Source organism: Phyllostomus discolor, chromosome 9 (genome assembly GCF_004126475.2).
Source record: "Phyllostomus discolor isolate MPI-MPIP mPhyDis1 chromosome 9, mPhyDis1.pri.v3, whole genome shotgun sequence".
NCBI classification, from domain to species: Eukaryota; Metazoa; Chordata; class Mammalia; order Chiroptera; family Phyllostomidae; genus Phyllostomus; species Phyllostomus discolor.
Genome location: NC_040911.2, coordinates 98,719,982 through 98,744,962, shown reverse-complemented (window position 1 = coordinate 98,744,962; position 24,981 = coordinate 98,719,982). Strand labels below are relative to the sequence as shown.

Below are 24,981 nucleotides of genomic sequence, written 5' to 3'. Positions count from 1 at the left end.
AGAGAGATTTATGGGGGAGGGGGGTTAGAAAAGAAAGAGTTCTGTGGCTTTGGGTCTTAGAACTGGGCGAGGCCTTCCTGTGTACGTTACGAAGGTGGCGATGTCCTGGGAGTTTCTACACCTGTCCAGGACAGCTGCGTCCCTCCTGGGGCCCCACGCAGGGGAAAAGGTGCGACCCCTTGTTCAGCAATTACTGCGAATTGTAAGATGGCAACAGCCAGTCATCGGCCCAAGGGTTGGCGGGTGGCACTCCTGTTTCAGGAATCTCCGGGGTGGGTGAGGGAGAAAATGAAACTTGGGAAGGGTGTCTGCTAACTTCTCAGCGGGGCATTGTGGCGGGGGGGGGGGCGCGGGGGAGTGTGTGGGGAGATCCGGTGTAATCACTGTCAACGTGCTGTTTTTTTTTTTTTATTTCTCCTGTTTCTTTGTTAGGGAGACAGGGAGCTCCGCCAGAGGGCAGCTGTATCTTGTTCTTCCTTTTTTGTTGTTGTTGCAAGACCCATGGCAGAAAACTCGAAACAGTGGTTAAATGAAGGTTAGAAATGCTGTGTTCTGGGTCCTTTCCACAACTGAAGCGTGTCTTCCTTCCGTCAGCCCCAGCCACTGGGTGCTCGGCTCTCGGTCTGACCAGCCCTCCCCACCCCCGCCCCGCTCCACCCCGTCCCCGAGCTACTCCTTTCCTACCCACTTGGGAGCCCCAGGTAGGGACATTTCATTCAGCGAGCTGGGGAAAAAAGCCCAGTAAACGTTAGAAGATTAGTACCAGTATCTGCTCCAGCTTCTCTCCTCTTCCTGCTATTTTTTCTCCTTTTCTTTCTTTTGCTTTTATTTGTCTTTCCTCCGTCAGAACACACGCGTACACAGACACCCACTAAACACGGGCCCTCCATCCAGGCCTGAACCGCCTATGGTTTGGTCACCAAAAAGGGACGATGAGGGACGGGAAGTCCATGTTTATGGTCAGGACTGCGTGTGAGCTCGCTAGAGTGGTTGCAAATGGAGTCTCCCTTTTTTGAAGCTGCAAAGCCGAGGTTGCCCCCCACACCCCCCGGTACGTGCCAGTGAGGGAGCCTTGCTGGAGAAACACGCTGGTGGCGAGGCTCCCGGGCGCCCCCCTCCTGCGAGGGAGCCCGGGCCTGTGACTACCGGTCCTGCAGCAGGAGGGCCGGTGTGCAGGTCGGCCGCGTGCTGGGTCCGCCACAACCCGCTCTGCAAACACAGCGGATTCGAGGGGTTTGCTGAGGCAGAGTAGATGGACGGAGAGAGGCCGAGTTCACGCTAGCCTGTCATAAATCTGGACGCTCTTATGAGCAGGGAAAAATCCGAGCCTGCTCCCTGAGATGTTTGCGCTCACTGAACGTACTATTTTTTTTCCTTATTAGAAAAGCTCTCGTGCTTATTTAAAAAAAAAATCAACATGAAGAACTTAGAAAGTATGTGTGCCAGACCAAAAGATAAACCTCCGCATCCCCACAAAGCAATTGCTCTCACGCCTTTCAGTGTAATCCTTCGATTTTGTCCTGTGCCCACCAACACACACACACACACACACACACACACGTACACAATGATTGTTTCATAAGACTAAAACACACGTCGCTCTTTCAGCTAGATAGTAAAAGATGTAACTAGGTCTTGGAGATCGAACACCAAGCGTGATCCGTTGGGTCAGGCCGCCAGCATACGTTTTAGTAATAAAACGAAAGACAACGTGTAAATTTATGTTTGGGAAAGTTGGGCCCAGCTCCAGGGAAGGCAAGTTCACTGACGCGGAGGCCGAGGTGAATTTACGGCCTCCCTCCCAGGACTGCCTCCCTGAGCAGCTCCCCAGAAAGACCCCCCCCGGGCGGTCCTGTTGCCCCCTAGTGGTTCGAGGAGAATTGTTCAGGCAGGAAAAGAATCCGGCGCCTTGGACCCTCTCTCTCCGCCCATTTCCAACGCTCTGACTGTTTGGATCAGTGGGGGGTCCTCTATCCCCTCTGTAAATGTGTTGACCAAAGCCGGAGACAAATGAACACTTGAGCCTCCCCCACGGCAGGGCCCAGGGCATTGGACTGAGTTCTAGCGCAGGGTTTTATGAAAACGAGACACTGTTAAATGCTCACATCGTGGGGTGAGATGCTCATTCCTGGGGAAGAACTGAGGGTCGGTCCCGCCAGTCACCACCATCTGCTGCATGATTTCCAGAAGTCAGGAGGGTCCATGGACGGTTCTTTTAGTGCCAGTTCAACTTACTGGGGTAAACTTGAATTAAAGACAAACATGAGTGAAAACCAAACCCAAATGGAACCTCTCACAGCTGTTTCCATAGAAATACTGGAATGCTTTGAAAAGTGTCAACGATGCAGAATTATGAAGGAGACAGGTGGCGTTCAGTTATGTGAAAAGTGAAATACAGTGAAAATTGTAAAAATCTAGAGTCGTGCACTCAGGTTATTCTGTTAGTGTTTTTAGTTCTTCTTAACGCCGAAGAGACAAAAGCTTGAAATCCTCATCCTTAATGCTGGGTATTTGTTGAATAAGTGATTGAGTTATTATTACTATTTCTTTTCTATTTCAGCTGAACATTTGTGCATTAAGTGGGCCTATTGCGAGATGCCAATAACATAAATGCTTTATGGTGGGGCTCCCTTGGGCAAGAGTTCAACCCATTACCAGGGTGTGGTGCTGGGCACCTGGCCCGCCCTAACCAGCCAGTGCCACCGTCAGCTCTCTCTGCTCCCTGCCTTCCGGTGACGTTCTCGGTCTCGCCAAAGGGTTCCAGCCTGCGGCCACGCACACGCCTGTGCTACGCATGTGCTTCCTCACCTCTGGGCCTCCCTTTCCTCTGTTACTGGTAACCAGTCTCCTTCGTCTGGTTCGCTCTGGCCCCGCCTCTCCGGTCCAGCATGTAGATGCAGCTCCCTGCTCAGCCCTCACCCCATTCACTCATCATTGGAGTCGTGCCTCCCCCCGAAGGTGAGCGGCACGGGTCCCCGCCCTTAGGCTGCGCCAGGCATTCAGCAGGCTTGATGCTCGGATGCCGAGTGAGTCATCAGGGCTCCGTTCTTGCCCTTCTCCAAAGGGGGAGCTTTCCCGCCTATCCGCCCCCCTCCCCTAGCCCCCTGGACGCACGCCCATCATTTCACACACTGTTTTGCACTAACAGTATCTGTCTGGCTGTCTTTCTCACAAGCTCGTGGGTTTGCACACTACAGCTAGTGGGCCAAAGTCAGCCCACCACCTTTTTTTTTTTTCTTTTTTAATATGGCCTGGGAGCTGAGGATGGCTCTTAACGTTTTAAAGTATGAAATAGACAAAAACTGGTCGTCTTCGGCAGGGAGACCCTGGGAGAGCTGCAGACATGGTCTCCTGGCCTGTGACACCCAAACTGCTGTTGTCTGGGCCCCTTGTAGCCAAGTTTGTCAGCTCTTGCCCGAGACTTTCATCCCTGAGTTCTGAGGATGTCGCGCTCAACAAACGTTCTGCAGGTTGAACTGAACTTACTGTTTCTTATTCCTTCCTCTGGAGTCAGATGTGGCTTGAATCCGGGTGCTGAGCTGTTGTAACTGTGAGGCTGAGATAGGGCGTCTCGGAGCCTGTTCTCATCCGAGACGAGATGATTGCCCCTTCTTCTTCTTACGAGGAGGAGGAAGAGGAGATGAAGCCATCCACACGTCCGTTTCTGAGCCGGTGCTGAGCACAGAATCAGCGCCTAATGTTAGCCTTAATTTGTGTCCAGGTAGACATCCAGCAAAAGGAATCTGATCATCATCGTATAAACCAAACTATATACCAGTTGTAAATAAAAAAAAAAAATCAGTTGCTCTTCCTGAAAATGGCCAGAGGTGACCTCTGAAAACGATTCATTATTCGTTTGACCCACAAAATCATGCAAATCGAGAGGTTCAAATCCCCCTGTGCGCCTTACGACCACCTGTGAAACTCCCCGGGCCATCAAGGGTGTGCGTATTGGAAGAGCCACCAAGCATCTGAAGGGTGTCCCTTTACAGAAGCAAAGTGTGCCCTTCTGTCCTCAGTTACAAGGGTGGAGCTGGTAGGTGTGCCCAGGCCCAACAGTGGGGTGGGACACGGGGTCAGTGGCTCCAAGAGGGGGGCTGAATTTTTGCTGCACGGGCTTAAAAATGCGGAGGGCGATGCTGGGCTGAAGGGTTTAGATGCAGCATCTCTGGTCACTGAGCGCATCCAGGAGAACACGGCCCCCAAGAGGCGGTGCAGGGCGGGGCCACGGGCAGGTCCGCCCCCTCTCCTTTCTCTCTGCCACGTGGACGTGGTCCTTCCAGACAAAAAAAAAAAGCAGGTTGTTCCTAAACCAGAATAGGAGGTTGCACAGGAGAAAAAGATATTCCAGAAGAAATGAAAGGAACTTATATGGCCCGGAGGGTAAATTCAACATAAAATAAATACTAATAAATGCAACAACAACAAAAAAGTCGTTTTGGATCAGCTGCTTTCTTTTTGGTGGTAATGAAAATGAAGAATTGTCCTTCTGTCCTTGGAGCTAACTCTTCATTTTCTTCCCCATTTCTGTGTGAGCATGGTGGGGGGCGGGAGGGGTGTTTGAGGCTGAATGAACCTCGAACGGTGTGGACTTGGGGTTTCTAAGGCACCACTACGATGGAAGGTCTCACTGGAAGGGGGTGAGCACTCCCTGGAGCTCTGTGCTGGGGGCGGGGGTTAGGGTCTGGAGCCGTCTCTGCCACAGGTGCACCCCGTCTCAGAGGGGCAGGAGGTGGCTATGCAGGGGGCGGGGCGCACATCTGGTGCTCTGCGTGGACTTGGGAGGCTTGGGGGTGCGCCGTAAAGACGTGCAGAGTTGCAGTGGGTTCAGTTGTGATGTGTCGTGGGCCTGTTCCCTTGCAGGGACCGTGAAGGTGAAGAGCGCCAGCATCCAAGTCGGAGATCTGATCATCGTGGAAAAGGTGAGCGGGGTCTCGTGGCTGTGCGAGTGCCTGTGGGCAGTCCCTGCCGCCATCCCCACCGCTGCTTCGGGATCCCGACCTGTAATTTGTGGCTCTGGCAACACTCTCCGATGGTGTGCAGTTGGCACTTCGGTCCAGCAGCTCTGCCTGGGGAGGGACATCTTTTTTTCCCATGAGACACACGCACAAAGTATGTTTCAAAGTGCCTGTGTGCGGGTTAGCCAGAAATCCTGCTGACAGGCACAAGTTCTGATTTCCTGTTTGAAGTGTGTGTGGTTGTTTGGGGGTGCTTGTTCTTTTAACGTGCAAAAGTCTTTGCTAGAAGTCTGTTAACAACGTAAGTATGGAAAAATGTTTGTTCCTTACTTTTGAGTCATTTTAGCTTGCATTTTTTGACTTTAAAACATCGTATTTGTGCTTTTTTTTAAACCATTTTTATGGGGAGGAGGGGCTCATGTGAGAACAGTAAAAAGGCCCAAAAACTGCATTTTTAAAAGCAGCACCACGAATTTGCTCGTTGCTTCAGCAAACGTCCATCTCTCCCTACCGGGTCCATTTGGAAGGAACTGGGGTTTTGGGGGTGGTCCTGGAACGTGCTGGAATATTATTTGATTAGAAAAAGACTGGGTCTTAAACCGGTGTCTGTAGGAAGTGAACTGTGCTCCTTTAAAAGGATTAAATCCAAGAACTCAAAGTTGATTTGCAGTGAAGTGGGGCTCTCCTGGGTGGCAGCGCGGACGAACAGCGCACACCCGTGTGTTTGCACAGAGTTCCCTCTGTTCACAATTAAACGCTGGCGGCTGTGGGCTTCTCTCTCTCTCTCTCTTTTTGAACATGGCTTTTGTTGCCTCTCATGACTTGACTGCCTTATGCAAATCCCACTGGAGGCCAAACGTCCAGCCAGAAAATCGGGAGAAGCCGAAGCGTGAGCAGGGAGTGTGTGTGTGTGCGCGTCCTTCGTTTCGGCAGACAGCCTGGACCGAAGCCAGCGAGGGAAGCCGGTGTTCGGCCCTAGGTCCCCGGGGCTGGAATCTCTCGGGAGGCGATGGTTGCATTTACCGGAAAACTAGAAGCTCTCTTTCCGAGATAAGCTTTCAGTAGGGGATTAGCAACAGAACAGCAGCATGCATGATTTTTTTCAGATTCAAAACAAATTAAATCCCCCAGTCTGTCTTTGACAAAGGCAGATTCTGAAAAGAGGCGGTGGGTTTCGGAGGCCCCCTCCCCACCGAGGGGGCTGGGGGGCCGGGAGGGGCCAGGGGGCCAGGGGACGGAACCCCCCCCCCCCCCCATGGGCATTCACAGTAAGAGTCTTTCTTTTCCTAACACAGAACCAGCGGGTGCCCGCTGACATGATCTTCCTGAGGACATCAGAAAAAAACGGTAAACATCTGGGATCAATTTTGAAAATAACCATTAACCTTTCAGTGGTAATTTGGCAAAATAATCATTTGAAAATGTAACAGAAGTAGATGATCATTTTGGAGCCACGGAGGCGAATCCAAACAGCCCTTTTAATAGAGCGGTCTTCAAAAAAAATTTTTTTTTCCCCGTGCTCACAGGTCAGTAAGTAGATGTTGAGCATTACAAAGGTACAGTGAGTGGGGCCTTGCTAAGTCCCAGCTGGTGAAGCCACGAGCGCGTGCTCTCTCTCTCTCTCTCTCACACACACACACACACACACACACACACCCGGCTTTGCCTCTCTGGGCTGCATCCAGCAGCTGGCGGGAGGTGGAAGCGTGTCTGGCCAATTGGAGCACACAGAAATCCTCTGCGCTCTGAGATGGTGCCAGGAGGTGTGTGATGAGATGAGGCGGGAGAGGGATGGGGCAAAGAGGTAGGCGGCCCTTCGAGCCCTCGCAACGGGAGTGGCGGGGCGGTGCCTGCCCTTGCCCACCCGTGTGTTTCTTGTTACAGCCCGTGGGAGCCTGGGCACTGCTCACGGCTTTACAGGACCCTTCTCCCTGCGGGCCCCTCCCCCCACCATGGAGCTGCCACCCCAGCCTGCCCACCCCGTCAGCTGGCTCACATCCCCTTTCTCTTTATTTTTTGTTATTTAAGCTGCTCGGAGGGAACAAGGCGGTTTTTCTCCTGCCTATCAGGCACAATCAGAGATCTTTGAACCCCTGGAGAAAAAAAAATGCACGTTTATATTCCTTTGAGGTTCTTGCAACCTATTTTATTACAAATCGAATAGAAGTATGGGTGAAATGTTGTACTAATAATTCATGAAGTGATGCAGAGAGGGCGGTGGGAGGCACTAGGTGAAAGCAGTCTTTTAAAAAGTGCAGCTTTGTCCTCAGATGGGTTCTTGTGTCTTGGTCCATGGAAATGGAGTATTGTGGGTTAGGGTCCCTGAAGTTCTCTCCCCTTCTTCAAAAAAAAAAACACACAAAAAAACAAATCCTCCCAAAAAAGATTAGAAGCGTTCTTCCTGGAGAGTCCTCAGAAGTCTTGACTGCAGCGCCGGCGAAGTCACTGCATCCTCTGGTGAAGCACACAGCTGAGCGGCAGCTCGGGCCCGTGCGTGAGACCCAAACATGCGCCCACGCGGTGTGCCGGCCGGCCTAACAGCAGACTTCCGCAGTCCTCTCCAGGTTACGCGGACCAGCCCTTTAGTGCTCACCGCGGGAGGTTGGTGCTGGTCATCTCCGTTTTTACACTGGAGGACACCGAGGCTCCGAGAGGGCGAGCAGCTAGCAGTAAGCAGTGGAGCCCAGACTTGAACCCAGGAGGCTGGGTCCCTGAGAGGGTGCTCCTGACCCCTGCCCAGAATGGACTCGAATGCTGGTTATCGCATGCCAGCTGCTGTCATCTACTGAGTCCTGACAGCAGGCTCGTGAGGTCTGCGTTTCTCCCCATTTTTTACAGAGAGGTCACACGGAGGGTTAGCGAGGTTGAGAAGCAAGCCCAGGCTCCCACTGTGAGTGAGTGGGGGAGCGAGGATTGGAGCCCAGAGCTCTCTGGCCCTAGAGCTTATGGAGAGAGTAGGAAATAGGGCACATGTTTACTCTCCCTGTTGGCGGTCGGCCGTTTGTTGGCTGTTTGTACAAGGCCCCAGAGCCGCCAAGGGAAGGCTCCTCGAACTGCCGGCGAGTGGATGGCGCCCACCTTCCTTCCACAGGGTCTTGCTTTCTGCGGACGGACCAGCTGGATGGGGAGACGGACTGGAAGCTGCGGCTCCCGGTGGCCTGCACACAGAGGCTCCCCACGGCCGCTGTGAGTAGCTTTCCCTGCCCAGGCACGGACTGGCCATGGCCATAGCTGGGCTCTCAAACTCAGGCGTCCTCCGGGGCCAGGCATGGGAGGTCAGAGGTGAAGTGGGGCTGCGGGGATGTTCTGGGGTCCTGGGGAGCCTTGAGTGCCAGTTGGTTCCAAGTACCGTGGCCACGTGAAACTTGGACTCAGCATGCAGGAAGGGGTTGGTCCGAGGGAGGCGCAGAATCTTAAACCCAACGAACCTCTTTGAGACTTTGCTTTCGATTTCCAGCAAATGGAATTGCTGCTCACACAGGAATTCTGTGTGTAATGTTTTTGAGGAACTGCCACACCGCTTTCCACGGTGGCAGCATTCTACACGCCCATCAACAGCGCACAAGGCCTCCCGTTCTCCGCACCCTCTCCAGCACTCACCTCTCCCTTTTTCTGACAGCAGCCATCCTAAAGGGTGTGAGGTGTCCTTGCTCACTTTCCCACCTCTGCTCTCTCCAGGGCTTTGCACGGGGCAGGTGCCCGACAGCCGTCTGTTGAGTGGGCGGGCACTGTGGTGGCCACGAGCAAGCCCCTGGCCCAGAGTGCGGTGAAGGGGTTCCGTGTCGTTGGGCAGTTTGGAGAACCAGCATCTCCACTGTCTCATCTCTCAGCGCCCTGGGTTATTGCATTCGGCACTTCCTAGACTAACTTAATGCAAGGTTTCGCCTCTTTTTTCCACCTTCCCCATAAAGTTAAGTACCTATCTGCTCGGTTCAGGAAATACAGCCGCTTTTGAAAACGAGCGGCTGGCTGTCTCCTGCAGTCTCCCTCATCCTAAACTGGGTTTGTTTTCACCTCCGTGGAACAGGATCTGCTTCAGATTCGATCGTACATCTACGCAGAGGAGCCGAACATCGACATCCACAATTTTGTGGGGACGTTCACCAGGGTAAGTGGGCGCGGTGTGCTGCGAACTCTGCGGCCTTAGAGCGTGCGTTCGCCATGGAAGCCCGCAGGCCAGCGTGCGCGGGCCGTCGCCGGGAAGGAGCTTCCGGCGGGGGCCGGGGTGGGACTCCCTGGGAAGGAAATCCCGCCCGGCCAGCTGATGGCACGTTGTTGCTCAGCGGGGTCCACACCCCCGGGGTTTCCTTTGGCCTCTGCGCAGCTGGATCGGCCCTACTGTGTAGACGCATGCGTGGTTACGATTCGCGTTAACGCGCATGTCCGGAAGTCCCCGTCTCCCTCGGACGGCCCCCTTCCCCCCAGTTAGCTCTACGAGTCCTGCCTGCCGTTGTCACGCTTTCTAAGCCACTTCTCAACCATTTGGAGTGGAAATTAAATTTGGGGTTGTGACACTTCAGGAACCAGGGACAGGACATTTATGGAACCCACAGTACACGGTTCGCGATGTTTCTTTATAAGGTGTGAGACTGTCCCTGCTTGACCTGACTCTGCGTTTTAGTTCTCGCGTGATCAGACTCTTCTTCCGGGTCAGAGGCTTGTCGTCCTTAAATCCCGAGCCAGGCCTTTTCACGTGTTTCCGTGGGGGGTGGGGGGGGAACCCTGAGGCCTGGAATCCCACCGTCCCGGCCGAGCCGTGGGCGTCTGCCCGGGGCTCCTCTCCTGCGCGTCGGGAGAAGAACGGGGTACAGATGGCACATCTCTAGCACATCTCTAGTGTTGCTGTCCGAACGCGGCCCGACACACCCGTGTCCGTTTGGCCTCTTCCAGGAGGACAGCGACCCGCCCATCAGCGAGAGCCTGAGCATCGAGAACGCGCTCTGGGCCGGCACCGTCATCGCGTCAGGTGAGGGGGCGCCCGCGCCGAGGAACGTGGTAGCAATTTGCGAGGGGAGGAAAGTCCTCTCGTGCAATTAGAGCAATCATCTGTCAGTGGGGACAATTAGGCGTCGGTCAAACGGCGTTTTTCCACTTGTTCCGGCACCTCCAGGGAATCCGGCTGACACCTAATTGCCCCCCGACACTCGGAGACGCCGCGAGGAGCGGCTGCGCCGGCCTGCAGACCTCTCGGCAGCGGCCGCTCCGGGAATAGTCCTTAATTGCCCCTGCAGATTGACGTTCTAATCTGTCCCAGAAATGGGGTCCGCCCGGGCGTTCTGGCTGCGAGTCGTGGCTGTGAGGGCAGCCGGGCTGCGCCTCCTGGTACGAGGGGCTCGGTGCGCCGAAAGGGGCCGTGGGCCTGAGCTGGAGCCTCGATGCCGGAGACACCAGGGTGGCACGGACGGGGGCCTTTCGGCTCTGAGGACTGGGATGAGACTGAAGAGGAGGGGCCCCAGGGGTCAGGCATAGCGGGCAGCAGCCCTGGTTGGTGTCAGTGGGCTCCCGCCCGTCTGTCGTGCAGTGCGACACACCCTCCCTGTGCGTCACACATTTCACACAGCCCTCCCAAAGGTACTGTGAGGGTGGGTGCCAGTATTGTCCCCATTCTGTGGATGAGGAAACCGAGGCTCAGTGAGGTTGAGTAACTCGCCCAGGGCCACACAGCAGGTAAAAGGTGCACTGGGACTTGAACTCCTGAAGCAGAACTCATTGTGCAGCTACTAGCATATAGTATATGATACATAACAACATAGACTATCGTTAACATAATTCCACCACCGGGAACCTTCTGCCTTTGCTATGGGAGGAATCCACCTTTCCCCTTTCAGCATCTCCCTGCTGTGAACCCGTTTGCCTCTGTTTGATGGCTCTTTGTGGCCCTCGGTACAACAGACATGCAGCCCGGATACCGTATGACAAGGGGAGGGAACGACCAGCACGAGGGAGGGCCCAGGCCGCCGGGTGTCACCGTCCACAGACACGCCGCTTAACACAGATGGACGGAGACGCGCTCTGCCTGTGGTTCTCGCCGTGGTGCTCTTCTCCTGCCTGCCTGCACTGGCCGCGTCGTCTGGGCCGTCTCTTGGTTCCCCTGGTGACAACAGACATGAGAAGTTGGTCCTTAAGATTCTGCACGGCCACTGCCCGGCCACACCCTGGCCTCTGACGGCCTCGATGTGTTTAGTTTGGCCCTTGTTTTGATTGTGTTAACTGAACATTTCAGTAGTCAGGACCTGTGCAGGGAGATGCCCATCCGGTTTCATTCTGGCGATTTCCTCCTCTCCCTCCTTCCTGCTTTCCCTCTTTCCGTGAAGTGGGCCCTGACCGAACACTTGTCTCTAACGATGCCAGTCTCCTTCGCTAGGTCCCAGCGCCACGCGGTGTGCCAGGAAACCCTGGTCTCCCCTCTCCTGGGGTTTGCAGTTTCCTGTAAGTGTAGTGCACACTAACGGTGTCAGGGGAGAGGAGACGGGAGCGAATTCTGTGAATTTCCTCTGAAGCCAGTAAAACGGTGAGGGATGGAGGGGCAGACGCAGAGAATTCTGGGGTGGAGGGAGTGAGGTGGAGAGGCTTGTTGCCAGCCTTACCCTCGGGGTTGAACAACCATCCTATTTATCAGGCACTTTTTACTGAGTGCTTTGCTGCCATTCTCTCACGTCGGTCTCACAACATTAAATGAGGACGTTCAGTGGGATGCAGAATGGACACTCAGAGAGGTTAAGCCACTTGCCTAAGGTCACACAGCCTTGGAGCAGTCATCTCCTGGCAGGAGGCGAGTGGAAGGCAAGTTGGAATCTTGAAGAGGGGGGAGAAGACTCTGAGACAGTTCATTTGACATGCATTGTGGAGTTAAAACATGCATTTTCTTTTCACTTGTTTGAATTAATAATCTCTTTGTTCTCTTCGACGTGGGGGGAGAGAGAGCAGGGATTCCCCCGATCCGCCAGCGTTGCCTGCCATCCACTTCAGCGGGAGCATGTTTCGGAGGGAGGCTGCGGAGCTGGGCGTTTAGCACTTCCGGAGCTGGCCTCAGTTCCCCTGGCTTCTCACTGCAGCCCGATTCTAACGCAAACATGGACTTGAACTTGAGCCATTTCCTTCTGGTGCTCCGCTCAAGAAATGGCTGCCAAGGATAATCCTAAATCTTACGACATTTTGCATCGGTGTTTCCTGTAGAATCTAACTCTTGTGTCTTGGTCACTCTGCTCATATTAGTTGGAAGTTTAAACTGTCATAAAGCTTGCCAGGGTAGGTTACTGGAGGTTCAGCATCAACCTGTAAGGGATGCAGTTGCCATGGTAACCCCGCACCGTGCTGCTTGGCTGAGGAGTCACCAGGGCGGTGGTAGGGAAGGGGTGGGGAGGCTTGGTAGGAAAGGTGGCCTGGAGGTGACGGGGGCCAGGTGTTCTTGTCCAGCTCTTCTGAGACTCTCAGTGGTGAGGAACCAGTTCGTTGGGTTCCCCCAACTCTTCCCCCCAAATCTGTAGCGGGTGGGCCTGGGCCCTGCTGTGTACAACCAGCATGCAGGTCGTACCTTTCATACCTCGAGGTCTGAGTTGGTAATGCCTGGCCGATCTGTCCCCTGCTCAGCTCGGGAGTCAGCAGTGCCTAATTGCCTTAAACGTTGCCGAATACTCACTCTCCGGGGTCCAACATTTCTCTTGTTGCCGACCAGGAACAAAGGGATCACAGTGAGTCCTGACCCCGGGACCACACTGTTGTGCAGAATTAGGAAGAACTTCGTGAGATGCCGACCGTGACGGCCTTGGAGGAACTGGCGGGGGGCCAGCTGGCAGGTCTGCAGGCTGCGGAGGGTGAGAGGGACTCTGAAGGCAGAGCAAGGAGGGGCCGCAGAGGTGACAGTGTAGGAGGCAGGGGTCAGAGGGCTGGGCGGGAGAGGCTGGGGTCCCACGAGGTGCGTGGGCCCAGTGTCATCAGACCTTCTAGTTTTCCAGGAGAAGCCAGAAACCTCCATTATTTTCATGCAAGCTCCTGTCTTTGAAAGTTGCTAACGAATTCAACCCCTTGAAAGCGCTGTGCTGGCCTGTGCTCTCTCTTTGGGGTGAGGCCGGGTCACATCTCCTGGTGGCCGTTTCAGCCTTGAGAGCAGGGAGATGTTGAGGGGAAGGCCATCTTCAGCATTAAAGGCGGTGAGGTTGGCTGGTGCCAGTGAGGGACCCTCCCTTTGGGAGCTCTCGGTAGTAACACAGGTCTCAGGAGAGGCGGGAGCAAACGAGAGAGTTCTGTGAGTTTCCCGTGAAACCTCTCAAACCTTGGGCATTGGGCATCGAGACCAAGAGTGCAGTGAGGGAGCTCGGCCCAGGCTCGGCTCCCCCTGTCCCACCATCTGCCGTGGCGACAGGCCTGCATGCACTGGAGCCGGCCACCTGCCTGGGAGCGGCCGGCGCGCTCCCCCGGCCTGCCATCTGCCAGGCGCAGAGCGCTGCGTGCATTAAACATTCCACTCGAGGGACTTGGGGGCTCTTTGTCCAGGGGACACAGGCCCAGCCAGCCCTTCATCTGGGGTTACTGAGACCGGGCGTGTGTCTCGGAGTTTCTGTCTGTTCTCCTGCCAGCACTGCTCGGAGGAGAGGGGGTCAGGGGTTTGCGTTTTCCAGCGGAGACCGGCGGTTTGTATTCCCGGGGCCTGCCCTGAGAGCTCGGCAGGGACGGCCCCTCCTCGTGTTTCGGGTTTCAGCTCAGGTGTCCTCACCTCAGAGCCAGCTCCTCCGACACCCAGGACCCACCGCAGCCCCGCCCTCCTCCCGGCCTCCTCTCCTGTCTCCTCTTCTGCTTGTCTCCGCCGTAGCACCCAGCACTTCCACGGTCACCGTGTTTCTTGCTTCCCTCCTTGACTGTCTCCCTTCCCTGCTGTGGTGTTGAACTTTCTCTGGGCACCTGCTGAAAAGGGACACAAAAATACATTTTTGATAGATATTTCATCCCCCCCCACCCCCAGTAGGTAGTTCCAGTTTATGCTCCCGCCAACAGCAGGTACAACAGGGGCCAAACCCCACCTCTTGGCTAACACTGGATATATCAGTCTTTGGAATTTTCTTTACTATGACGGGGCTAAAAATGGTTGGTTTCGCAGTTCTTTGATTCGTCGCCAGGTTGTGTTGGGCCAGGGGGTGGGTGTGGTTCTCGGGAAAGACTTGTCACCTGGACAGACAGACAGACCGCCCACAGACGTGCTAGACAGACACAGAATCTGACGGGAGCCGGACTCAGGGGCAGGAATGCGCTGTAAGAAGGTGGGTGAGCCCTGGCTGGAGTGGCTCAGTGGGTTGAGCGCGGGCCTGCGAACCAGAGGGTCACTGGTTGGATTCCCGGTCCGGGCACAAGCCTGGGTTTCGGGCCAGGTCAGGTCTTCAGTGGGGAGCGCGTGAGAGACAACCACACATTGATGCTTCTGTCCTCTTACTCCTTCTCTTCCACTATATCTAAAAATAAAGAATTTTCAAAAAACGTAGAAGACGGTGGCGTGCCCGTGAGTTCCCACAGCAGTTTCTGCGGATAGCAGTGTCCTGGGCATTAACCAGCCAGCCCCGTGTGGCACTGGACACCTGCCCCGTGTGGCCAGGGAAAGTGAGGAGCTGCATCTGATCTCGTTTTCATCGAATTTAAGCTCAAGTTGCTGCACACGGCCGACCACTACCTCCCTGGTCCATGTGGCTGTAGGTCGTGGGTCGGCCCTGGCGCGAGCACGCTGACACGCTCCCGGCTCGGGCACTGGATTCGGAGGACGTCCTGCCGGGGGTGCGGGCTCTGAGCCTGCCAGTCTGCGCTGACGGTTCTCTGTGCCGCGCTGCTCTCGTTTCAGGGACCGTCGTGGGCGTCGTTCTGTACACGGGCAGAGAGCTGCGGAGCGTCATGAACACCTCGAACCCCCGGAGCAAGGTGCGTGCGCGGCCATGGGACGCGTCCCCTGCTTGGCAGACCTCGCGAGCTGATGTGCTGTGACGGCCGCGCCGGGGCCGAGGGGCCAGATTGGAAAAGGGGGCACCTGACAGTGTTGTTTCACTTTCGCAAACCGACTGTCTCTCTGCACACTTGCACGTGTGTACGTAGATACAGCTACGCACACGTGATGCCTGTAGTACACAAGTAGGTGTTCATGTATGTATACGAATACGCACGATTTAAAAAACTTATTTCGTAAAGTTTATTTTATTTTTTGAAATTTAAAAAGGATTATGACCAAAACATTTTTGAACATATAACATTTTACAAGCTTTTACGTGAAAGCAAACCGTTGTTTGCCAGGTGTCACTCGGGGTCCTTTGCTTGCATCTCATCGAACCCTTACCTCCGCTTGTGAGCAGGTGCTTCCTGAGTGTGTGGTGGTGGGGGGGTGGGGAGGGTGGGCCCAGGGTTCCACCCTCTGCGGGCCGGGTCTGCGGTCCGCTGAACGGCTGCGTGATGCTCATTTTGCACTGTGGCCCTCCTTCCCAGCCCCGCCCCTCCTCCAGTTTTTAGGTCAGAGCATTGCAGGACAATTTCCCTCCGACAGGTGCTGTGTTTCCCAAACTCTGGTCATTTTCACCCCACCACGAATAAATGATGAATAAAATGCCATTTATTCGATGCCTTTGCCTTATCTTGGGCCATAGGTCTGTGAAGTTACGGGTTTGCTGTGCTAGTTACATTTTTAAAAAATACACGCTAAAATAAATAGGTAATTACTAAACTGATGATGTTAATTCGTGCAGCGCCTAAAAATCGGGAGCCGCCAGCAGTGTGGGCCCCGATGTTCCGGGCCCGGCTGTATCAGGGTGTGGGGCGGTGCTGGGGCAGAGGGCTGAGTCATTTTATTGGTCACTGTGCAGGACAGCAACCAATAAAATGTGCAGGACGGCGACCAAGCAGTGCGGTGCAGCCCTAGCAGGCACAGCTGGAACCTGCTCGTGGGTTTCCAAGCCCAGGTCTTCTTAAGTCACCAAGGAAAACCCGACAGCAGAATTCTCTGAGGTCCCTTGGACTGGATGTCTGTTAGGGACCCCAGCCTGCCCCCTGTGCTGAGTGCCCTCGACCAAAGCTGCAGGGACCAATGGTGTCCCGCCGTCTCACCTGGGTGGAGGTTTCACCTGTGTGGAGGTGCTGGTGGGCGAAGGGCGGTTATCTAGCCGGGCTATGGGTTGCACCTGCTGATCCGGAGCTCCCCTTTGCGCCCCGCCCCCAGATTGGCCTGTTCGACCTGGAAGTGAACTGCCTCACGAAGATCCTCTTCGGCGCTCTGGTGGTGGTGTCCCTGGTCATGGTGGCGCTGCAGCACTTCGCCGGCCGCTGGTACCTGCAGATCATCCGCTTCCTCCTCCTGTTCTCCAACATCATCCCCATCAGGTGAGCAGGGGACGAGCTTGTGTCTGGGTGCCGGGGTGGTGTCCTCTCCTCGCCAGTCGGCCCCTGGGCTGAGCGAGGACCAGGAACAGTCCAGGGCGGGAGGGTGAGCCACGCTGGGGCTGCAGTGTCCGAAAAGCACGTGGCTTCATGGTCTATCCTTTCCTGAATGACTCTCTGCTCGGAATGTCGTGCCGTGTCTCGCCCAGGCCACAGTAGGGATGCCAGTGGAGTGCATCTCGCCGGCCAGCTCCCAGGGGTTGGTGGTAGTGGCCGTGGGGAGCGTGTGTTGAGAAGGATCCCGGGCCCCAGTCTGGGCTCAACAGGAAACACCGTATTTTTCGGACCATCAGACGCACCTAGGTTTTAGAGGGGGAAAATAGGAAAAAAAGTTTTGAAGCAAAAAGTGTGGTAAAATATTTAATAACATAAATAACAATAGTTCACCAATGTAAATGTAAACCTACATTCGGATGACAAGACGCACCCGCCCTTTTCTTCCCAAATTTTTTTTTGGGGTTGGGGGTGTACATTTTATTGTTGGAAAAATATGGTGATATGGTGACCGGTGAGCAATGGAAACACGTACAGATTGTTTGCCTCATTTGGAGGCCGCATAAGTGGTTTAAAAATGATAAAAGCAATAGGTCCTCATGAAAAACAGCCAGAGGTTCCCAGCAGCAGAGGACTGCAGTAGGTCGGGTCGGAAAAGATGGAACACTCGTGGAGACGGACGATAGGAATGGTCGCACGGCAGTGTGAACGTCCCGAGTGCCTCTGAACCGCCCACTTTAAGTAGTAAACTTTATGTTGTATATATTTTACCTCAATTTAAAAAAAAATGAGTGTATCCCTGGTGCATGGCTCAGTGGGTGGAGCATCGTCCCGCAAAGCCAAAGGTCACCTGCTCGATTCCCGGTCAGGGCACACGCATGGGTGCCCTGGTCCCCGGTTGGGGCGCACACGAGAGGGAACTTACTGGTGTTTCTCTCCCTTTCTTTCCCCTCACCTACCCCTCTCCCGAAAATAGATAAATAAAATCTTAAAAAAACAATGAGTGTGGCGCTGGCCGGGTGCCTCAGTTGGCTGGAACATTGTCCTGTGCACCAAAAGGTTGTGGGTTGGATCCCCAGTTAGGGTGCTGATGGGAGGCAACCAATCCCTGTTTCTCTCTCACATTGATGTTTCTCTGTCTCTCTTCCTAAAATCAATAAATTTATCCTTGGGTGAGGATTAAAAAATTTTTTAAAAATGTGCGTAGTATCAAAAATATATTAGCTCAGAGGGCTAGGAGTTCAGAAGCAGTGAGACACACAACCACCCCTTCTGTGTGGTGAGTGACCATGGCCCACGCCAGAGCAGCGTCATGGGCACGGCGAGTGGCCCTCGGGTGGCCGGACAGCGGAGTTGACCCCGGCTGCGTCTGGGGACTCGGCCCCGGCAGGGGCCGCTCCGGGGAGTGACTCCAGGTGCCGTGGCCCCAGTGACGTGTACGAAGAGCGCTTGCTGTTCACAGAAGAAGACGCGAGGAGCCCTGCGTAGACCCCGTTAACCGGTTTGCTCTGGTTTCCTCGCCAGTTTGCGCGTGAACCTGGACATGGGCAAGATCGTGTACAGCTGGGTGATCCGGAGGGATTCAAAAATCCCGGGGACGGTGGTTCGGTCCAGCACGATCCCCGAGCAGCTGGGGCGGATCTCGTACCTGCTCACCGACAAGACAGGTGAGCTTCCTGCCCCCCTCCTCCCGCTCCCTCACACCCCCAGGACCCAACAGGAGAGAAGGTGCGTGGACCCTTTTTCAAGGTCACAGAGATGCCTGCTGCTGCTCTTTCGTTTTCCCCGGCTTTTGATGGTGAGCAGTTGTTTGGTGACGATGACGATGATAATAGCAGCGAAGCTTTAGTGACACCTTTGTGCACAGCACCGTTCTGGAGTGTTCACATGTAGTCACTTAGTTATTCCTCATCCTAGCCTGGTGTGTTTAACGGCGAAGACACGGAACAAAAGTTGCCTGGTTTGTTTAGAAGCCGCCGTTGAACTCAGGCAGATTGGCTTCAAGTCCTGACCTCGCACCCCAAATTACCGTGCCCCAGCTCGGTGTCACGGGGGTGAAGCGCCAGGACTGGGGAGCGGGGTGGGGTGGGGGGCCTGAGTCCCAGCTCCGTCTCCACCATGTAGTGTCCACGGGATGAAAGGGAACCTGTTGCAAAGACCCGGGGTGGCTCACCAGAGCAGAGAAAAACCGAGTGTCAGGAAGGAGAGAATTCAGGAAAGTTCCGCGTGTGGCAGCGTCAGGACCCCCGGTGGTCTCTGTAGGGTGCAGGTCTCTGTCTGCTCGAGGTTCAGGCTCCTTCACGATAGAACCCGATTGGACTAGCGTGTGTCACGGGCCGCCCTCTTGGCCAGTGGAATGGTCAGGCACCCTGATTGACACTCCCTCCGGACCATCCCAGGAAATGAGGGGAGGGGTAATTTCCCCGAGGAAACCTCGGATGCCGTGTTTAAAAGACAGGGAATCGGGCTCCGGGCCAGCAAAACCCCACAGCAGAAGCAGGGGCGGGGCTACAACCGGCGTGTGACGGACAGTACATGCTCCAAACAAACCACGAAACAAAACCGATCTGTCACTGCCGTTAAGGCCAATAGCCGCTCCAGGATGCAGCCCCGTCACCTGTCTGCCTTGCGTTGCAGGAACCCTGACCCAGAACGAGATGGTGTTCAAGCGGCTGCACCTGGGCACCGTGGCCTACGGCCTGGACTCCATGGACGAGGTGCAGAGCCACATCTTCAGCGTGTACACCCAGGTACCTGCCGCCCTCGGTCCTGCCGCCCACGCAGGTCCTCGCTGTGTACGCACACCTTCATCGAGACGGAGCTCAGCATGACCTGTGACCCCCCCCCCCCCCCCCCCCCCCGGGTACTGTCCTCACGGGGACTGAGACTTCTGTCCTGAGGGCTCACCGTGTGGCTTGTCACTCTCGCTGGCTCCGGGCTGAGCCCCCTTCCGCCCCCTTCGCAGCACCGCTGGCCCGCTGATGACCGTACCAGACAGTCTCGCCGTCGTGGTGTATCCCCCCCTCCCCGTGCAGGAGACATGCCCTCACCTGTGTGGATGGTGGTGTTAAGAGCTCGTGGTGTTTGTGGAAGCCGTTCCTCCTCAGGACGTAGGTGTGGGGCGGCGCTTGTGGCCCGTTTTTGGTTCAGCACAGGCCACACCCCTTGTAAAGTGCTCAAAGTCGGAAAACGCCACTGCTTACTGTGAACTTGAACTTCTAACCTTGCCTAGCGAAGCTCATAAATCGATTTGCCCATCCTGGCCATGGGTTTAAAAGAGCTCAGTGTCTGGGGTGAGGCCATCTTGAGGTTGGTTCAAGCCCAGAATTATTGCACCTTCCCACCGGTGTATCCTCTCGGGATGCCTGAAGCCCTGCAGTGGACACATGAGTGTTTTCGTGATGAGAGGTGTGAAGGCTTCCCCGTGGGGTTTTGTTTTCCACCTTCCTTGAGGTGTAACTTACATACTGTAAAAGTCAGCTGTGTTAAGTGTACACACAGTTCAATGACTTTTTAGTAAACTAGAGAGTCATGGAGCCATGGGCACGAGTCCGTGTCAGGACACGCCCACCACCCCACAGAGGGTTCCTCCAGCCCATCCAGGCGTCATTCACCGGATCTGCAGAATGTGTCACTGGGTTGGTAACAGTATTACTTTTGTAACAGTGTCGTGTGGAGCACAGTGCTCAGCTCTCCGGGGTCAGATCCCCGGGGACGGTCAGAACTGCTAGACCCGGTTTCAACAGGTGAACCAGGCAGCCCCCCAGGTACAACAGTCTGGGAGCACCTGCTGGGAACCTGAGGCGCGCCCTCGTTTTCCAGAACATCAGTGTCTGCCTCTGTGGACTCCAAAATTCACATTTTAGCTTCATCTTCAAAATTACAGCAGCATTTAAATCTTACTCATGGTCTTGAGACTGACCCAGGGACCCCCCATCCCCCTGCTGTCCCCCCTCCACTCCACGTATCAGACCAGCGTCTTGTTTGCTCTGGCCCTTGGGGTGCCCTGCGGAAGGAGTCGGAATTCTACGACGAGTTTTTTCCAGAACGTTGAAATGTGGCTTGCAGGTTAGGGAGTGTCCAGGTGGCGGGCTTGAGGGAGGTTATTTAACGGAAGTAACCTCAGAAAGAAGGCAGGTGGTTTGAAAAGACTCCGGCAGGAGAAGTTCAGTGTGTTACTACAAGCCCGAGTAAACCTCAGGAAAAGGGCCAATAGCTTACGAGATCAAACCAGGACAGGCTTTTGATGTGGCGATTTTTCCCCTTTGGCTTACTTATTTATTGCTACCTTTAAACCACAATTGAGATATAATGCCCCAGCCATAAAATTTACCCCTTCAAAGTGTACAGTTCTGAGCATTTTTTCAGTATATTTTCAACATTGTGCTCCCGTCACTACTATGTGATCTCCAAACATTTCCCTCGCCCCCAGAAGAATCCCCACCCCTACCCTCCCTGTTCCCTTAGCCGCTGGCAACCCCCTGGCCACCTTCTGTCTCCGTAGATCGGCCAGTGCCAGGCATTTCTCGGAGGTGAGACCACACAGTGTGTCTGGCGGCTGGCTCACCTTACTTAGCATAATGTCTGCGGAGCCCTCCCAGGTGGTGGCGTGCGCCAGAACTTCATTCCCTGTTGTCATTAAGTAGCAGGTGTGACAACTTGAATTATAATTTTCAGTCGATTATAATTCCCAGCATCCCTTTCCCTGACTAGATGTTGGTTTCTTTGATATTAGCTAATACTGTGAGAAGTTCTTTATTTTTATTTTTATCGTATCTTTTCAGAATTTCACCTTTTAATTGTTTTGCAATACAAAATACATTATGCAAAGGTAAACATACCTATATGGGGGCACTCAAACATTTTCCCCCCAATGTGTTACATGATCAAAATATTTTGAGATGGCTGGTCTGTATTACCTGGAATATGGAGTCATCTATTGTATCTTATTCCCCCCAGCCAGTGGAAGCGTCTTTGACTGTTGTTACTATACGTGTCTCCATGGAAGGCCCAGACCAGGGCTTCTGTGAATGCCGCGAAGCTGTTTGTGCTCAGAAATTCCTGTTTTTCAGGAATCACAATGGATACGATTCCACACACTTTGATCTGCGAACTGTCAGTTTTCACTTAATCTTTTGTCTCGGTATTGTTTCAGGATTCTTGTTAGAGTTGGAACTCACTGAGCTCTTTTTCCCTGCTCCTTTTTAACGAGGGTGTCGGTGAAACTGTGAGTTTCTGGTTTCTTTTCTGCCTACGATGGTGTCGCGTTGCCGGGACCACTTCCTGCTTCCCGGACTGCGTTCCTTCCGCGCTCTGCCTCCGTCGGAGACGCAGATTTTCTTACCTGTGCGTTTTTCCCTGGGACACAGCTTGCTTTGCTTTTCACTCATTTAAAAAATTTCCATTGTTTCTTTATGATGCATTTATTTTTGGCTGGAGACAAAAGACATATAATAGACAAGTACAAAAAAAAAACCATTGAAATCACCCATATTAACATCACGCAGAAATACCAATGTCAACACCTGGGTAAGACGCCAAACTTTCTCTCTGCCTTTGTGTGTCTGGAGAGATGATGGTTTACTTTGTTTCTTTGGGGGTGTGTGTGTTTCTTTTTCTCTTTAATCCTCACTCGTGAGTATGTTTATTGATTTTAGCGGGAGAGGAAGAGAGAGATAGAGAAACATTGATGTGAGAGAGAGACACTGATTGGTTGCCCCCGGTGCGCGTCCCGACTGGAGATTGAACCCATAGCTTTATGGTGCACACGACGACACCCCAACCAGCTGAGCCACCCGACCAGGGCTGGGTTTCTTTCCAATAAGAAGGCATCATATTTCCGCAATCGTTTTTAACTAGAGTTGAGCTGGACCCTCTTGCATTCCTTAAGTGCAGGGGAACCAAATGCCTGTATTTCTTAAAGTTCTTAACATATTTATTGTTCATTTCGAGAAGCATTTCTGGTTTAAGAACCACTGTTAGAATAATACCGTCCAACTTCCTTTTTTCACTCATGTCGGCGATTCCGATCATTTTTAATAGTTTTATAACAGGGCTCGGACTGACTAGGGTTAGAAAAGTGGGGGTATCCACCTTGAGAGCAAAATTTGATGGGAATGACCCCCCCCAAAATCATAGTAATCAAGATAAATCATAGTCTTTATGCAACATTTTCAAAACTCAAAATTCATGCGAAAACCCACAATGAACAACAATAGTGAAATTTTAACTTGACAGGATCCAACCTGTGCAGTTGGGCCTCCCCCACTCCTGGCCTTGGTTTTGTGGTGTCTGTGGCTTTGTGTCGTGGTTTTTTTGCTTTGGCACATGATGTATCAGGATGGACAGTTCTTCGTTGTGAGGGCCGTCCTGTGCCTTCTAGGGGCAAGAGAGGGAGGGAGACCGATGTGCAGGAGAATCAGTCACCTCTGGCACGCCCCCAGCTGGGACCTGGCCCACAACCCAGGCATGTGCCCTGACCGGGAATTGAACCGGTGACCTTCTACTTTGCGAGAAGACGCCCAACTTACTGAGCTATATAGCAGTCGGGGCCATTTTAGGGTTTTAGCATCATCTTGCCCTCTACTGTCTAGATGTTTGTAGCAGCCTCACCCATCAGTGGTGGGGTAGAATCACCCAAGGGGAGAACCCCTGTGTTATCTAGGGTTCAATTTCTTTTTTTTAAGTCTTTTTTAAATTCTTTAAAGGTTTTATGTATTTATTTTTAGGGAGGAAGGGAGGGAGAAAGAGAGGCAGAGACACATCAATGTGTGGTTGCCTCTCACGCGCCCCTTATTGGGGAACCTGACCGGCAACCCCAGGCCTGTGCCCTGCCTGGGAATCGAACCTGTGACCCTTGGGGCTCCATTTCAGGGTATTGAAATGTGTTGCCTTGGTCGTGCCCCGAGGTGTCTACTGTTCAGTAGCGAGCACTGTGTTTATGCAGTCGCTCCAACGGCCTGTAACTCAGCTGACTCATTTGGAACCAGCCGCTGTGAGCCTGCCTGTGCGGAGGCACCAGCTCCGGGCGTTCTTTGGGGAGTGAGGTGGGGCCATCGAAACAGGAATCCCTCCCTCTCGCGGTGCGTGCCTGCCCATCGCCGCCCACCTGTGATGTCCTTGAATACTGCGTGCGGCGGTGGTGGTGCCGTTTCAGTTGCATTTAGAAAGAAAATTGATCTTCGTGGTGACTCTGTATTTAGTTTTTGTGTTGGTCTTTCCTGTTCCACAGGAGGCAGCCCCCGGTGGGGATTGCCCCTGCCCTGGGCCACTAATGAGGAGCCGGGGACTATTTCTCATTGGTTCCCTGGGTCTCTTTGGGTGGCCGGGATGCCGCAGAACGACTCGGAAGCATTGGACGGCATGAGGTGCCCACCCAAGGGCCCACGTCAGTGCCTTTGTGCACGGAGGTCTCGATTCCCCTGCCCGCTCCTGACCCCGTGCAGGGCTCTGCCACCCTCTCCCCCCCCCCCCCCCCCACCAAGAGGGCCAGCGGTTGCTTCCCCCAGGGCAGAAAGGCTCGTAACCTGCCTCTGTGGACGCCACATCTGTTTTGATTTTCCCCTGGTATTTTTTAAGTAAGAAGAAATGTGTGCAGGTTAAAGGGCCTATGGGGAGGAGGCCACAGATAAACACTGTACAACATGAAACTCTTCCATATGGGGAATGTGAGGATGTTGGCGGATGGGGCCCTCCGGCCGACACTGGCAGCGCCCCCGGTAATCACCAGGGCCTTAATGATACGTGCGGATGGCCATTGGCGTGCGAATGAGCCTTTTACTCGGCAATTAAGAGAGAATTTCAGAATCAGTGGTTATGACCCCCTCCTCCCCGAAGCAACTTAGTGGGGAAGGGGATCCGCGTTCATTTAAGAGGGAAACGAACGAATCCGGGACGTGGAACCAGCGGCCTGTGGGTCGGGGCCGGTCGCCCCCACCTTCCGGTCGGCTGTCAGACGGCCCCCTGCTCTGAAAGGGAAGGGAGGTCCTTGCACAAGTCGGGGCTCTCTGTGCGACCCCACACTCGGAGCGTTGTGGGAGCGTTTGCTCCCGTAGACGTGGAGTCGGACTGCGTGTACAACCCGAAGGTTCGCGGAGGGCGCCCTGAACTCGCGGCCTTGCCTTCAGACCCACGGTCATGGCGAAACCTTGCCCGCCGGAGCAGTGACTTGGTCGGAGGCCTCGTTACTGCCCCTCGTGCGAGGTCCTAATCTGGTCCAGGTGCTGAGGGACGTGGGCGAAAACGAAGGCGCGCGTGGGTGCCTGGGTGGGACAGAGCTCGGGAGAAAGCGTTCTGGGTTCAGCCTCCCCGGTGGAGAGGAGCTTCCCGGTCCTCTTCGTACCGTGGGGGTGAAATTCTTCATAATCAGAAGCACTTGGCCAATAATGGTTCATTTAAACTGTAGTTCTGATTCATTACTCTAATTACGGTTGCCATGCAGTGCCCTTTGGCCTGGAAGTGAAACCCGTGTCCTCTTGACACCAGGGGTTAACGGAGCAGGAAGCCGGAGCGGTGTGGGTGCCTGCATGACAAGAATAATTTAGTAATTGTCTAATTACCCGAGGAGTCGAATGCCACTGCTAAAAATAGTATTAAAAAATTAAACGCAAGCCATTTTCTCGTTTCCCGT

General features: G+C 54.1%; 1 protein-coding gene across 2 annotated transcripts in view; it reads left to right on the top strand.

Moving 5' to 3' along the window:
- Positions 1-24,981, top strand: part of ATP9A (ATPase phospholipid transporting 9A (putative)) — a 104,537-nt gene that overhangs the window by 38,490 nt on the left and 41,066 nt on the right. For both annotated transcript variants that reach the window (XM_028524224.2, XM_036009970.1), the window contains exons 5-13: positions 4,864-4,922; positions 6,254-6,305; positions 8,050-8,144; positions 8,986-9,066; positions 9,849-9,924; positions 14,782-14,858; positions 16,141-16,301; positions 17,877-18,019; positions 18,990-19,102. In XM_028524224.2, the coding sequence (XP_028380025.1) occupies positions 4,864-4,922; positions 6,254-6,305; positions 8,050-8,144; positions 8,986-9,066; positions 9,849-9,924; positions 14,782-14,858; positions 16,141-16,301; positions 17,877-18,019; positions 18,990-19,102 (857 nt within the window). The remainder of the gene's footprint in view (positions 1-4,863; positions 4,923-6,253; positions 6,306-8,049; positions 8,145-8,985; positions 9,067-9,848; positions 9,925-14,781; positions 14,859-16,140; positions 16,302-17,876; positions 18,020-18,989; positions 19,103-24,981) is intronic.